The 16,562-nt window shown below is 45.9% G+C and overlaps 1 protein-coding gene across 1 annotated transcript in view; it reads right to left on the bottom strand.

The window, feature by feature from the left end:
* LOC135806220 (probable tubulin polyglutamylase ttll-15) overlaps positions 1-16,562 on the bottom strand; it is a 33,421-nt gene that overhangs the window by 11,674 nt on the left and 5,185 nt on the right. The window contains exons 6-7 of the mRNA XM_065320378.1: positions 14,895-14,970; positions 13,669-13,752 (exon numbers count right to left, since the gene is read on the bottom strand). Coding sequence (XP_065176450.1) covers positions 13,669-13,752; positions 14,895-14,970 — 160 coding nt within the window. The remainder of the gene's footprint in view (positions 1-13,668; positions 13,753-14,894; positions 14,971-16,562) is intronic.

Genomic DNA, 16,562 nt, shown 5'->3' with positions numbered 1-16,562 from the left:
CAAACACAAACCGTGACAAAGCACAGGTACAAACACAAACCGTGACAAAGCACAGGTACAAACACAAACCGTGACAAAGCACAGGTACAAACACAAACCGTGACAAAGCACAGGTACAAACACAAACCGTGACAAAGCACAGGTACAAACACAAACCGTGACAAAGCACAGGTACAAACACAAACCGTGACAAAGCACAGGTACAAACACAAACCGTGACAAAGCACAGGTACAAACACAAACCGTGACAAAGCACAGGTACAAACACAAACCGTGACAAAGCACAGGTACAAACACAAACCGTGACAAAGCACAGGTACAAACACAAACCGTGACAAAGCACAGGTACAAACACAAACCGTGACAAAGCACAGGTACAAACACAAACCGTGACAAAGCACAGGTACAAACACAAACCGTGACAAAGCACAGGTACAAACACAAACCGTGACAAAGCACAGGTACAAACACAAACCGTGACAAAGCACAGGTACAAACACAAACCGTGACAAAGCACAGGTACAAACACAAACCGTGACAAAGCACAGGTACAAACACAAACCGTGACAAAGCACAGGTACAAACACAAACCGTGACAAAGCACAGGTACAAACACAAACCGTGACAAAGCACAGGTACAAACACAAACCGTGACAAAGCACAGGTACAAACACAAACCGTGACAAAGCACAGGTACAAACACAAACCGTGACAAAGCACAGGTACAAACACAAACCGTGACAAAGCACAGGTACAAACACAAACCGTGACAAAGCACAGGTACAAACACAAACCGTGACAAAGCACAGGTACAAACACAAACCGTGACAAAGCACAGGTACAAACACAAACCGTGACAAAGCACAGGTACAAACACAAACCGTGACAAAGCACAGGTACAAACACAAACCGTGACAAAGCACAGGTACAAACACAAACCGTGACAAAGCACAGGTACAAACACAAACCGTGACAAAGCACAGGTACAAACACAAACCGTGACAAAGCACAGGTACAAACACAAACCGTGACAAAGCACAGGTACAAACACAAACCGTGACAAAGCACAGGTACAAACACAAACCGTGACAAAGCACAGGTACAAACACAAACCGTGACAAAGCACAGGTACAAACACAAACCGTGACAAAGCACAGGTACAAACACAAACCGTGACAAAGCACAGGTACAAACACAAACCGTGACAAAGCACAGGTACAAACACAAACCGTGACAAAGCACAGGTACAAACACAAACCGTGACAAAGCACAGGTACAAACACAAACCGTGACAAAGCACAGGTACAAACACAAACCGTGACAAAGCACAGGTACAAACACAAACCGTGACAAAGCACAGGTACAAACACAAACCGTGACAAAGCACAGGTACAAACACAAACCGTGACAAAGCACAGGTACAAACACAAACCGTGACAAAGCACAGGTACAAACACAAACCGTGACAAAGCACAGGTACAAACACAAACCGTGACAAAGCACAGGTACAAACACAAACCGTGACAAAGCACAGGTACAAACACAAACCGTGACAAAGCACAGGTACAAACACAAACCGTGACAAAGCACAGGTACAAACACAAACCGTGACAAAGCACAGGTACAAACACAAACCGTGACAAAGCACAGGTACAAACACAAACCGTGACAAAGCACAGGTACAAACACAAACCGTGACAAAGCACAGGTACAAACACAAACCGTGACAAAGCACAGGTACAAACACAAACCGTGACAAAGCACAGGTACAAACACAAACCGTGACAAAGCACAGGTACAAACACAAACCGTGACAAAGCACAGGTACAAACACAAACCGTGACAAAGCACAGGTACAAACACAAACCGTGACAAAGCACAGGTACAAACACAAACCGTGACAAAGCACAGGTACAAACACAAACCGTGACAAAGCACAGGTACAAACACAAACCGTGACAAAGCACAGGTACAAACACAAACCGTGACAAAGCACAGGTACAAACACAAACCGTGACAAAGCACAGGTACAAACACAAACCGTGACAAAGCACAGGTACAAACACAAACCGTGACAAAGCACAGGTACAAACACAAACCGTGACAAAGCACAGGTACAAACACAAACCGTGACAAAGCACAGGTACAAACACAAACCGTGACAAAGCACAGGTACAAACACAAACCGTGACAAAGCACAGGTACAAACACAAACCGTGACAAAGCACAGGTACAAACACAAACCGTGACAAAGCACAGGTACAAACACAAACCGTGACAAAGCACAGGTACAAACACAAACCGTGACAAAGCACAGGTACAAACACAAACCGTGACAAAGCACAGGTACAAACACAAACCGTGACAAAGCACAGGTACAAACACAAACCGTGACAAAGCACAGGTACAAACACAAACCGTGACAAAGCACAGGTACAAACACAAACCGTGACAAAGCACAGGTACAAACACAAACCGTGACAAAGCACAGGTACAAACACAAACCGTGACAAAGCACAGGTACAAACACAAACCGTGACAAAGCACAGGTACAAACACAAACCGTGACAAAGCACAGGTACAAACACAAACCGTGACAAAGCACAGGTACAAACACAAACCGTGACAAAGCACAGGTACAAACACAAACCGTGACAAAGCACAGGTACAAACACAAACCGTGACAAAGCACAGGTACAAACACAAACCGTGACAAAGCACAGGTACAAACACAAACCGTGACAAAGCACAGGTACAAACACAAACCGTGACAAAGCACAGGTACAAACACAAACCGTGACAAAGCACAGGTACAAACACAAACCGTGACAAAGCACAGGTACAAACACAAACCGTGACAAAGCACAGGTACAAACACAAACCGTGACAAAGCACAGGTACAAACACAAACCGTGACAAAGCACAGGTACAAACACAAACCGTGACAAAGCACAGGTACAAACACAAACCGTGACAAAGCACAGGTACAAACACAAACCGTGACAAAGCACAGGTACAAACACAAACCGTGACAAAGCACAGGTACAAACACAAACCGTGACAAAGCACAGGTACAAACACAAACCGTGACAAAGCACAGGTACAAACACAAACCGTGACAAAGCACAGGTACAAACACAAACCGTGACAAAGCACAGGTACAAACACAAACCGTGACAAAGCACAGGTACAAACACAAACCGTGACAAAGCACAGGTACAAACACAAACCGTGACAAAGCACAGGTACAAACACAAACCGTGACAAAGCACAGGTACAAACACAAACCGTGACAAAGCACAGGTACAAACACAAACCGTGACAAAGCACAGGTACAAACACAAACCGTGACAAAGCACAGGTACAAACACAAACCGTGACAAAGCACAGGTACAAACACAAACCGTGACAAAGCACAGGTACAAACACAAACCGTGACAAAGCACAGGTACAAACACAAACCGTGACAAAGCACAGGTACAAACACAAACCGTGACAAAGCACAGGTACAAACACAAACCGTGACAAAGCACAGGTACAAACACAAACCGTGACAAAGCACAGGTACAAACACAAACCGTGACAAAGCACAGGTACAAACACAAACCGTGACAAAGCACAGGTACAAACACAAACCGTGACAAAGCACAGGTACAAACACAAACCGTGACAAAGCACAGGTACAAACACAAACCGTGACAAAGCACAGGTACAAACACAAACCGTGACAAAGCACAGGTACAAACACAAACCGTGACAAAGCACAGGTACAAACACAAACCGTGACAAAGCACAGGTACAAACACAAACCGTGACAAAGCACAGGTACAAACACAAACCGTGACAAAGCACAGGTACAAACACAAACCGTGACAAAGCACAGGTACAAACACAAACCGTGACAAAGCACAGGTACAAACACAAACCGTGACAAAGCACAGGTACAAACACAAACCGTGACAAAGCACAGGTACAAACACAAACCGTGACAAAGCACAGGTACAAACACAAACCGTGACAAAGCACAGGTACAAACACAAACCGTGACAAAGCACAGGTACAAACACAAACCGTGACAAAGCACAGGTACAAACACAAACCGTGACAAAGCACAGGTACAAACACAAACCGTGACAAAGCACAGGTACAAACACAAACCGTGACAAAGCACAGGTACAAACACAAACCGTGACAAAGCACAGGTACAAACACAAACCGTGACAAAGCACAGGTACAAACACAAACCGTGACAAAGCACAGGTACAAACACAAACCGTGACAAAGCACAGGTACAAACACAAACCGTGACAAAGCACAGGTACAAACACAAACCGTGACAAAGCACAGGTACAAACACAAACCGTGACAAAGCACAGGTACAAACACAAACCGTGACAAAGCACAGGTACAAACACAAACCGTGACAAAGCACAGGTACAAACACAAACCGTGACAAAGCACAGGTACAAACACAAACCGTGACAAAGCACAGGTACAAACACAAACCGTGACAAAGCACAGGTACAAACACAAACCGTGACAAAGCACAGGTACAAACACAAACCGTGACAAAGCACAGGTACAAACACAAACCGTGACAAAGCACAGGTACAAACACAAACCGTGACAAAGCACAGGTACAAACACAAACCGTGACAAAGCACAGGTACAAACACAAACCGTGACAAAGCACAGGTACAAACACAAACCGTGACAAAGCACAGGTACAAACACAAACCGTGACAAAGCACAGGTACAAACACAAACCGTGACAAAGCACAGGTACAAACACAAACCGTGACAAAGCACAGGTACAAACACAAACCGTGACAAAGCACAGGTACAAACACAAACCGTGACAAAGCACAGGTACAAACACAAACCGTGACAAAGCACAGGTACAAACACAAACCGTGACAAAGCACAGGTACAAACACAAACCGTGACAAAGCACAGGTACAAACACAAACCGTGACAAAGCACAGGTACAAACACAAACCGTGACAAAGCACAGGTACAAACACAAACCGTGACAAAGCACAGGTACAAACACAAACCGTGACAAAGCACAGGTACAAACACAAACCGTGACAAAGCACAGGTACAAACACAAACCGTGACAAAGCACAGGTACAAACACAAACCGTGACAAAGCACAGGTACAAACACAAACCGTGACAAAGCACAGGTACAAACACAAACCGTGACAAAGCACAGGTACAAACACAAACCGTGACAAAGCACAGGTACAAACACAAACCGTGACAAAGCACAGGTACAAACACAAACCGTGACAAAGCACAGGTACAAACACAAACCGTGACAAAGCACAGGTACAAACACAAACCGTGACAAAGCACAGGTACAAACACAAACCGTGACAAAGCACAGGTACAAACACAAACCGTGACAAAGCACAGGTACAAACACAAACCGTGACAAAGCACAGGTACAAACACAAACCGTGACAAAGCACAGGTACAAACACAAACCGTGACAAAGCACAGGTACAAACACAAACCGTGACAAAGCACAGGTACAAACACAAACCGTGACAAAGCACAGGTACAAACACAAACCGTGACAAAGCACAGGTACAAACACAAACCGTGACAAAGCACAGGTACAAACACAAACCGTGACAAAGCACAGGTACAAACACAAACCGTGACAAAGCACAGGTACAAACACAAACCGTGACAAAGCACAGGTACAAACACAAACCGTGACAAAGCACAGGTACAAACACAAACCGTGCCAAAGCACAGGTACAAACACAAACCGTGACAAAGCACAGGTACAAACACAAACCGTGCCAAAGCACAGGTACAAACACAAACCGTGACAAAGCACAGGTACAAACACAAACCGTGACACACACACACAGGTACAAACACAAACCGTGACAAAGCACAGGTACAAACACAAACCGTGACAAAGCACAGGTACAAACACAAACCGTGACAAAGCACAGGTACAAACACAAACCGTGACAAAGCACAGGTACAAACACAAACCGTGACAAAGCACAGGTACAAACACAAACCGTGACAAAGCACAGGTACAAACACAAACCGTGACAAAGCACAGGTACAAACACAAACCGTGACAAAGCACAGGTACAAACACAAACCGTGACACACACACACACACACACACACACACAGTGACAAAGCACAGGTACAAACACAAACCGTGACAAAGCACAGGTACAAACACAAACCGTGACAAAGCACAGGTACAAACACAAACCGTGACAAAGCACAGGTACAAACACAAACCGTGACAAAGCACAGGTACAAACACAAACCGTGACAAAGCACAGGTACAAACACAAACCGTGACAAAGCACAGGTACAAACACAAACCGTGACAAAGCACAGGTACAAACACAAACCGTGACAAAGCACAGGTACAAACACAAACCGTGACAAAGCACAGGTACAAACACAAACCGTGACAAAGCACAGGTACAAACACAAACCGTGACACAGCACAGGTACAAACACAAACCGTGACACAGCACAGGTACAAACACAAACCGTGACAAAGCACAGGTACAAACACAAACCGTGACAAAGCACAGGTACAAACACAAACCGTGACAAAGCACAGGTACAAACACAAACCGTGACAAAGCACAGGTACAAACACAAACCGTGACAAAGCACAGGTACAAACACAAACCGTGACAAAGCACAGGTACAAACACAAACCGTGACAAAGCACAGGTACAAACACAAACCGTGACAAAGCACAGGTACAAACACAAACCGTGACAAAGCACAGGTACAAACACAAACCGTGACAAAGCACAGGTACAAACACAAACCGTGACAAAGCACAGGTACAAACACAAACCGTGACAAAGCACAGGTACAAACACAAACCGTGACAAAGCACAGGTACAAACACAAACCGTGACAAAGCACAGGTACAAACACAAACCGTGCCAAAGCACAGGTACAAACACAAACCGTGACAAAGCACAGGTACAAACACAAACCGTGCCAAAGCACAGGTACAAACACAAACCGTGACAAAGCACAGGTACAAACACAAACCGTGACACACACACACAGGTACAAACACAAACCGTGACAAAGCACAGGTACAAACACAAACCGTGACAAAGCACAGGTACAAACACAAACCGTGACAAAGCACAGGTACAAACACAAACCGTGACAAAGCACAGGTACAAACACAAACCGTGACAAAGCACAGGTACAAACACAAACCGTGACAAAGCACAGGTACAAACACAAACCGTGACAAAGCACAGGTACAAACACAAACCGTGACAAAGCACAGGTACAAACACAAACCGTGACACACACACACACACACACACACACAGTGACAAAGCACAGGTACAAACACAAACCGTGACAAAGCACAGGTACAAACACAAACCGTGACAAAGCACAGGTACAAACACAAACCGTGACAAAGCACAGGTACAAACACAAACCGTGACAAAGCACAGGTACAAACACAAACCGTGACAAAGCACAGGTACAAACACAAACCGTGACAAAGCACAGGTACAAACACAAACCGTGACAAAGCACAGGTACAAACACAAACCGTGACAAAGCACAGGTACAAACACAAACCGTGACAAAGCACAGGTACAAACACAAACCGTGACAAAGCACAGGTACAAACACAAACCGTGACACAGCACAGGTACAAACACAAACCGTGACACAGCACAGGTACAAACACAAACCGTGACAAAGCACAGGTACAAACACAAACCGTGACAAAGCACAGGTACAAACACAAACCGTGACAAAGCACAGGTACAAACACAAACCGTGACAAAGCACAGGTACAAACACAAACCGTGACAAAGCACAGGTACAAACACAAACCGTGACACAGCACAGGTACAAACACAAACCGTGACAAAGCACAGGTACAAACACAAACCGTGACAAAGCACAGGTACAAACACAAACCGTGACAAAGCACAGGTACAAACACAAACCGTGACAAAGCACAGGTACAAACACAAACCGTGACAAAGCACAGGTACAAACACAAACCGTGACACAGCACAGGTACAAACACAAACCGTGACACAGCACAGGTACAAACACAAACCGTGACAAAGCACAGGTACAAACACAAACCGTGACAAAGCACAGGTACAAACACAAACCGTGACAAAGCACAGGTACAAACACAAACCGTGACAAAGCACAGGTACAAACACAAACCGTGACAAAGCACAGGTACAAACACAAACCGTGACAAAGCACAGGTACAAACACAAACCGTGACAAAGCACAGGTACAAACACAAACCGTGACAAAGCACAGGTACAAACACAAACCGTGACAAAGCACAGGTACAAACACAAACCGTGACAAAGCACAGGTACAAACACAAACCGTGACAAAGCACAGGTACAAACACAAACCGTGACAAAGCACAGGTACAAACACAAACCGTGACAAAGCACAGGTACAAACACAAACCGTGACAAAGCACAGGTACAAACACAAACCGTGCCAAAGCACAGGTACAAACACAAACCGTGACAAAGCACAGGTACAAACACAAACCGTGCCAAAGCACAGGTACAAACACAAACCGTGACAAAGCACAGGTACAAACACAAACCGTGACACACACACACAGGTACAAACACAAACCGTGACAAAGCACAGGTACAAACACAAACCGTGACAAAGCACAGGTACAAACACAAACCGTGACAAAGCACAGGTACAAACACAAACCGTGACAAAGCACAGGTACAAACACAAACCGTGACAAAGCACAGGTACAAACACAAACCGTGACAAAGCACAGGTACAAACACAAACCGTGACAAAGCACAGGTACAAACACAAACCGTGACAAAGCACAGGTACAAACACAAACCGTGACACACACACACACACACACACACACAGTGACAAAGCACAGGTACAAACACAAACCGTGACAAAGCACAGGTACAAACACAAACCGTGACAAAGCACAGGTACAAACACAAACCGTGACAAAGCACAGGTACAAACACAAACCGTGACAAAGCACAGGTACAAACACAAACCGTGACAAAGCACAGGTACAAACACAAACCGTGACAAAGCACAGGTACAAACACAAACCGTGACAAAGCACAGGTACAAACACAAACCGTGACAAAGCACAGGTACAAACACAAACCGTGACAAAGCACAGGTACAAACACAAACCGTGACAAAGCACAGGTACAAACACAAACCGTGACACAGCACAGGTACAAACACAAACCGTGACACAGCACAGGTACAAACACAAACCGTGACAAAGCACAGGTACAAACACAAACCGTGACAAAGCACAGGTACAAACACAAACCGTGACAAAGCACAGGTACAAACACAAACCGTGACAAAGCACAGGTACAAACACAAACCGTGACAAAGCACAGGTACAAACACAAACCGTGACACAGCACAGGTACAAACACAAACCGTGACAAAGCACAGGTACAAACACAAACCGTGACAAAGCACAGGTACAAACACAAACCGTGACAAAGCACAGGTACAAACACAAACCGTGACAAAGCACAGGTACAAACACAAACCGTGACAAAGCACAGGTACAAACACAAACCGTGACAAAGCACAGGTACAAACACAAACCGTGACAAAGCACAGGTACAAACACAAACCGTGACAAAGCACAGGTACAAACACAAACCGTGACAAAGCACAGGTACAAACACAAACCGTGACAAAGCACAGGTACAAACACAAACCGTGACAAAGCACAGGTACAAACACAAACCGTGACAAAGCACAGGTACAAACACAAACCGTGACAAAGCACAGGTACAAACACAAACCGTGACAAAGCACAGGTACAAACACAAACCGTGACAAAGCACAGGTACAAACACAAACCGTGACAAAGCACAGGTACAAACACAAACCGTGCCAAAGCACAGGTACAAACACAAACCGTGACAAAGCACAGGTACAAACACAAACCGTGCCAAAGCACAGGTACAAACACAAACCGTGACAAAGCACAGGTACAAACACAAACCGTGACACACACACACAGGTACAAACACAAACCGTGACAAAGCACAGGTACAAACACAAACCGTGACAAAGCACAGGTACAAACACAAACCGTGACAAAGCACAGGTACAAACACAAACCGTGACAAAGCACAGGTACAAACACAAACCGTGACAAAGCACAGGTACAAACACAAACCGTGACAAAGCACAGGTACAAACACAAACCGTGACAAAGCACAGGTACAAACACAAACCGTGACAAAGCACAGGTACAAACACAAACCGTGACACACACACACACACACACACACACAGTGACAAAGCACAGGTACAAACACAAACCGTGACAAAGCACAGGTACAAACACAAACCGTGACAAAGCACAGGTACAAACACAAACCGTGACAAAGCACAGGTACAAACACAAACCGTGACAAAGCACAGGTACAAACACAAACCGTGACAAAGCACAGGTACAAACACAAACCGTGACAAAGCACAGGTACAAACACAAACCGTGACAAAGCACAGGTACAAACACAAACCGTGACAAAGCACAGGTACAAACACAAACCGTGACAAAGCACAGGTACAAACACAAACCGTGACAAAGCACAGGTACAAACACAAACCGTGACACAGCACAGGTACAAACACAAACCGTGACACAGCACAGGTACAAACACAAACCGTGACAAAGCACAGGTACAAACACAAACCGTGACAAAGCACAGGTACAAACACAAACCGTGACAAAGCACAGGTACAAACACAAACCGTGACAAAGCACAGGTACAAACACAAACCGTGACAAAGCACAGGTACAAACACAAACCGTGACACAGCACAGGTACAAACACAAACCGTGACAAAGCACAGGTACAAACACAAACCGTGACAAAGCACAGGTACAAACACAAACCGTGACAAAGCACAGGTACAAACACAAACCGTGACAAAGCACAGGTACAAACACAAACCGTGACAAAGCACAGGTACAAACACAAACCGTGACAAAGCACACACACACGGTACTTACTGTACTGTACTTGCTCACTGCCAAAACTGGTCACGTGGGTATCTCCGGGAGTGGAGAAAGAGACTCAAAAGGAATCTTGGAAAGATAGTCATGACTCAATTGGCTATTGAACTGCCCAACGGCTGACACGCCCTGAAATCCCAAACTCTGGGTGGACTTGGACATGATCCTACTGACAGGCTCACCACACCTCAGTAAGTGGGTGAGGACAAGGTGCAGAAAAAGGATTGATGGCATCAGGGTATCCGTCCTGGGATCCAACTGCAGTTACGCCTGCCCCCCAGTGAAGACAACACTTGCTACTAGTGTGGGTGGATAAATCAGAGTGGATCTGATATAAGTTTCACTAGCACCATTGATTACACACGAGTTAATCTAGCTAGAAGCAGTCCATGGTTAACAGGTATGTATACTTCAAATAGAAAATATACACACGCACGCACGCACACACACACACACACACACACACACACACACACACACACACACACACACACACACACACACATTCATAATAGCACGTGGAGGGCAGTCCTAAAACCAGTGGCACACAGGTGTCCAACTCCATTTGCCACTTCCACACTCCCATTGCGCTCCTTACTTATGGATAGTGGATTGACACTGATAGAAGTTAGAGTACAATGATATATCAAATCTAAACCTCAGGGTAGTATACAACGTCCGAGTAACAAAACATAATGCCGACCTTCTACTACAAGCCTTGAAACATCACATCCCGGCTCTCCAACATGAATGGGTCCACACCATAAGTACTGGCGGTTGTGTCCAGGTCCTCGCCGTGGATATTGCCGGTGCGTTTGACCGGGTATCGCACACAGGAGTGCTGTACAAAGCAAAGCAGGCCGGCGTCGACGGACGCCTGCTTGTACTTCGAAGTAAGGCTACAGGACCACCTCACCAACCGAAACATCCGCTTTGTGGTTGGAGGCCAGACGTCAGATGCTCAACCCATCCAGGCTGGTGTCCCCCAAGGCAGCATCCTAGGACCCAGCCTCTTCCTTCTATATACCTGTGACATTGAACAATGTTTAACTCCAGGAACGCAGTTGAGCAGCTTTGCAGACGACACCACACTCTACAGCTTAGTACAGCCAACTGACGATCTCCAACAGTCCACTGCCTCCCTCCAAGGGTCCCTCAACAGTCTTGAGGAGTGGGGCCGCAAGTGGCGTATCTGTTTTGAGCCAGCCAAGACACAGCGCATGACTCTACATCGCAAGCACGTTCCCCCCTGCACTCCACCAGTCACCTTTGGAGGTGAAGCACTCCAGGAGACACATACCCTGAAGCTGCTGGGAGTCATGCTCGACCCTACTGTCTCCTACAGAGCGCACACTCGCAGTGTTGCACTGCGCGACTCCCAAAGGCTGGGTTTCCTACGAAAGGCAGCACCCATCCTGGACGACCATGGTCAAGTGACGGTCTACAAGGGATTCGTGCGACCCCTACTTGAATATGCCCCACTGGCCTGGTCGAGCGCAGCCGCAACTAACATCGCCCAGCTGGACAAGGTTCAGCAACGTGCCCTATATTTCCTGGGACCTGGAACCATCCTCCAAAGTCTTCAGCTTCGTCGGATGGTGGCAGCCCTGTCATACTTGTTCAAGCTGCACTACATTCCAGGGCCTCCCCAGGTAAAGGCCATGCTGCCACCAACCAAGCCCCCTGCCGTAGCTAGCATGTGCACACGGCAAAAACGTCAGACGCACCATGCCTTCCAGCTGAAGTGGACACCCCCTCGCACAGCCCCTGACTACCTCCTGCGATCCTTCCCCTTCTTCGCCATCACACCCTGGAACAACCTGCCTGCGGACCTCCTGCTTCACGAACCTTATTCAAGACGCCTCCAAACCTTCAAGGTCAACGTATGTAAGGATCTAATCCGAAAGAGATGGCTGTGGTCCACACAGTACCTGTGACGATGATATTGAGACCCATTTAGTATTTACCTCTCTACTAGTACTTGCTTGTTATGATTATTGTTCTCTTTCTTCTTTTTCTCTTCTGGTTTAGTCATTACACGTATTTATATTATTTGGTGCAATACTAGCGCCCCTTTCTCGCACCAAATTATTATTTTTGCTACTTGACCATGCAACCCCCCCCCCCCCTTTTCGATGCCAGGTTGCAACGCTAACGCCGAGACCCCTGGTCGGTCGAGTTGCTCCCTGAAAAAAATAAAACTGATTCCATCAAAAATTTCCCCAAGTAAAATTTGAAATTGTACACCAAGTTCAAACTCAAGTAATGCCACCGACAACCAGTCTGCTTAAAAAGTTCGAAAGCTCGGAGCAGTCCTTTCGTCCCAGTGTGTACCGTGACATGCTGTTAGAACAGAAATTACTACAACTAGTTTGTCTGTTCTGGGAAAGAGTATACTGACCGGTACATGCAACTGTTACTGGGCCAGGCTAGACCACGTGATGGGTCAGTCTGAACATGGCACATTTTATTAAGACCGGTAGTAATTCTCATCAGGCTCACTGACCCAGGTGAACCTCTCTCGGAGCATCCCTGGCTGATAGGCAAAGAGAAAGTAAATGTGTATTTATTTAAAACGGGACTTACCTAAGCAAGACCTCTTCCTCGTACATGTAGACGCGTAGTGGGTTGATTGATGCAATTACCACGTACACACCAATGTCAAACTTCCTGTCAGCACAGCCAAACAACACCCAATCTTAGCCTTACTGAGATACTAGAGAGATTGTCTAATCAGTGTGCCATCAGAATATTCTTCAAGTACAGTGAACACTGATAACACATCCCCTTATAGGGAATGAGGAAAACATACCACATATAAATATCCAGGGTAGAGGAGACGGCTCGATACCGGGACGTTTTGACAGCCAAATTTGTATAGACCCAAACCGATCATCAGCGTTGATTTTTCACTCGAAATATGTTTGTGGAAGGAAACTGGCATGTTGAAGTTTGCTCTGGGGCCAGAGTCAATCGAACTGAGCCACTCCTTTGTGTTGACCCTTTGCCTCCAAGTTGCCCAATTTTTCGCTTCAAAAAAGTTCAAATCAGAGGTGGCTCCAAACCGGACACGTTTTAGAGTGCCCGTCTAATTCACTCTGGGTCTGAAATTAGGTAATTGCTATCGCTCCACGACGGCCAGTACAGAGTAACAATAAGCCTTGTGTGTGCTTCCATTAGTTTTGATTGGTATGCGGTGCTTTATTGTCGAGAGGCGAGCCGCTGTTTACCTGCGACAAGAAGTTGATTTTTCGAAAGTCGTAAAACTCAAGTCGCAGTGCGAAGCAACACGTCAAAAACTCACCTGCTTGATATGGCGCTTCTGGTCATCGCAGAGCCATGAAATTTTGGCTCGGAGTATAACACATCGTAGTCTCACTGTGACATATGTTTTCTAATCAAAATACCAAGAGAGAAAGTGAATATTGAGTCCGTTCCGGTTTGCAACCGGTGTCCTATTTGAAACCGTCCCCTCTACTGGCTTTGCTTTTTAGATAGAGCTGGCCTCAGTGACACAAGCCTCAACCCCGACCGATATATGCCTCCAATAAGTCAAGTGGTGCTGCACAGTGCCCGGCATGACACTGACTCACGGCGCCCGGATTTCATTCAGCAACACTGCAATGCAAACGAACAAGTACCTGTCACACTTGCAAGGAGATCAGACATTAAAATTGTCAGGTTTCATGCACAAACAAAGCTACTTTGTTGACTTCCGGGTCAATCGATCATGATTCATCATTACCAAGAACGCGGCACAATTATGAAGCCATGGTTGACGGGCTCTCCAACCCCAAACTTTCATTTCTTACCGTCCATCAACTAGATAAGGTTTGTCAACAAACTCCTGGACAAAATTGAGCCGACCCTTCTCGCTTAAATCCATGTCTGTAGTAAAAAAGGAATACAGTAACAACAGGAACTCAATCACCGGGCAGCTACCCCCAGTGTTTTGACATTTTAGTCTCATGAGTGGACTCAGAGTCACTGGCAGAACCAATCACAATGGAAATCCAGTGAACAATAAAGCATTTTTAGACTGGCTCAAACTGAGCCACGATCCAAGACTGGAATCGTCTCCCACCTGCCCTGCTACGCAACCTTCCCACGCAGAAGGGAATGCAAGCATTCAAGGAAGGCAACTACAAGTCTCTCCGCAGTTGAAACTGGCACTCAGCCACAGATGCCCTCTGAACCCTCCCTGAACACCCTCTTCGCCTCTGAACCCTCCCTGAACACCCCGAGTCTTCGCCTCTGAACCCTCCCTGAACACCCTCTTCGCTTGCACTCTGGCTTCCCCCCCCCCTTTTTACTCCACCACATGTATATTATCATCTTTCCTTTTTTCATATTCTAGAACAATAATACTAGCAGCCAATCACAGTTCACAACAGACAGTCATACGGGTAAAGTGGGAAATATGGGTTTAGCCATACACGACTCATACATTACTCACAAGCGACTCACGGAAAGGGTAATAACATGCAGATACAAAATACGCAAGGAGAGAAAAATGTAACTAACTGCCCATCTTGGGGTTTGAACCTAGGAATCTGTATCAACACAAGCTCTACAAATAAATACTCTTTTACTGCGAAAAATATACTTTATATCAAAATGCAACTCCTACACAGCCACCTCTATCATGCAGTATTCTGTTCTCGAGGCTCGTGGTTTCTCGTATAAAAAGAAAGAAAAAGAAAAAAGGCATCAACGTCAGAGTGCTCTAAACTGTGAGAAGCACAGGTTTGCACAAAGGCAGTAACGACAACTCTGCATTCTGGCCAGGAATGCTGGGGAGGGAAGAGGGAAGAGGGCATCGGCACACAATCATTGCCTGTCTTTTCCCGGCAGGGGTGGTGGTTGTGAGCCTGCCACGTGCAAAGAATAAAACCGTTTGACCGAGGCTGACGCCAGCACAAGCACTACAGTTCAGACCCAGATTCAGTGTATTGATATAGTGAGGCAAGCGTATCTCTATCAGCACCATAGATGACATTGGTTTCAGAAATATAAATACACCATCATCAGATTCATCACTCAACATTCACAGTCCTGTCAGTCACTCACATACATGTCCGGTTGAAGTACTGATGCAAATGCAGTGTACACAATATGTTATTGCTACCACTATAGTACTACCAGCCTTTTTGATGGGCACATCGTTTTCACGTACATATACAAGTTGCTCCAGGGTACTCATGATTTTCAAACATGATCACGGAGTTTAAAAATGTTGCCTGAAAGGCATTCAAATGCCACTAGAGGCAGTATAGTCGCATCTTAACCCTTTAAGAGCCACAGGAAATTTTCAAAATTCTGCATTTTTTCGTGTTCCTCAGATCATAGCTTCAGTTCTACTGACTCAATCCTCACAATCTAGGGCTTCCTGGAACGGTCTCCGCGAGAGGAAGAGAATGAGGTCGATCATGATAGCCAGCACACCGTCTATCCAGCGCTAGATCGCAGCGACAGTACGA

Source organism: Sycon ciliatum, chromosome 1, assembly GCF_964019385.1.
Source record: "Sycon ciliatum chromosome 1, ocSycCili1.1, whole genome shotgun sequence".
NCBI classification, from domain to species: Eukaryota; Metazoa; Porifera; class Calcarea; order Leucosolenida; family Sycettidae; genus Sycon; species Sycon ciliatum.
The sequence above is the reverse complement of the archived record's forward strand: the minus strand, read 5'-3'. Positions and strand labels throughout refer to the sequence as shown.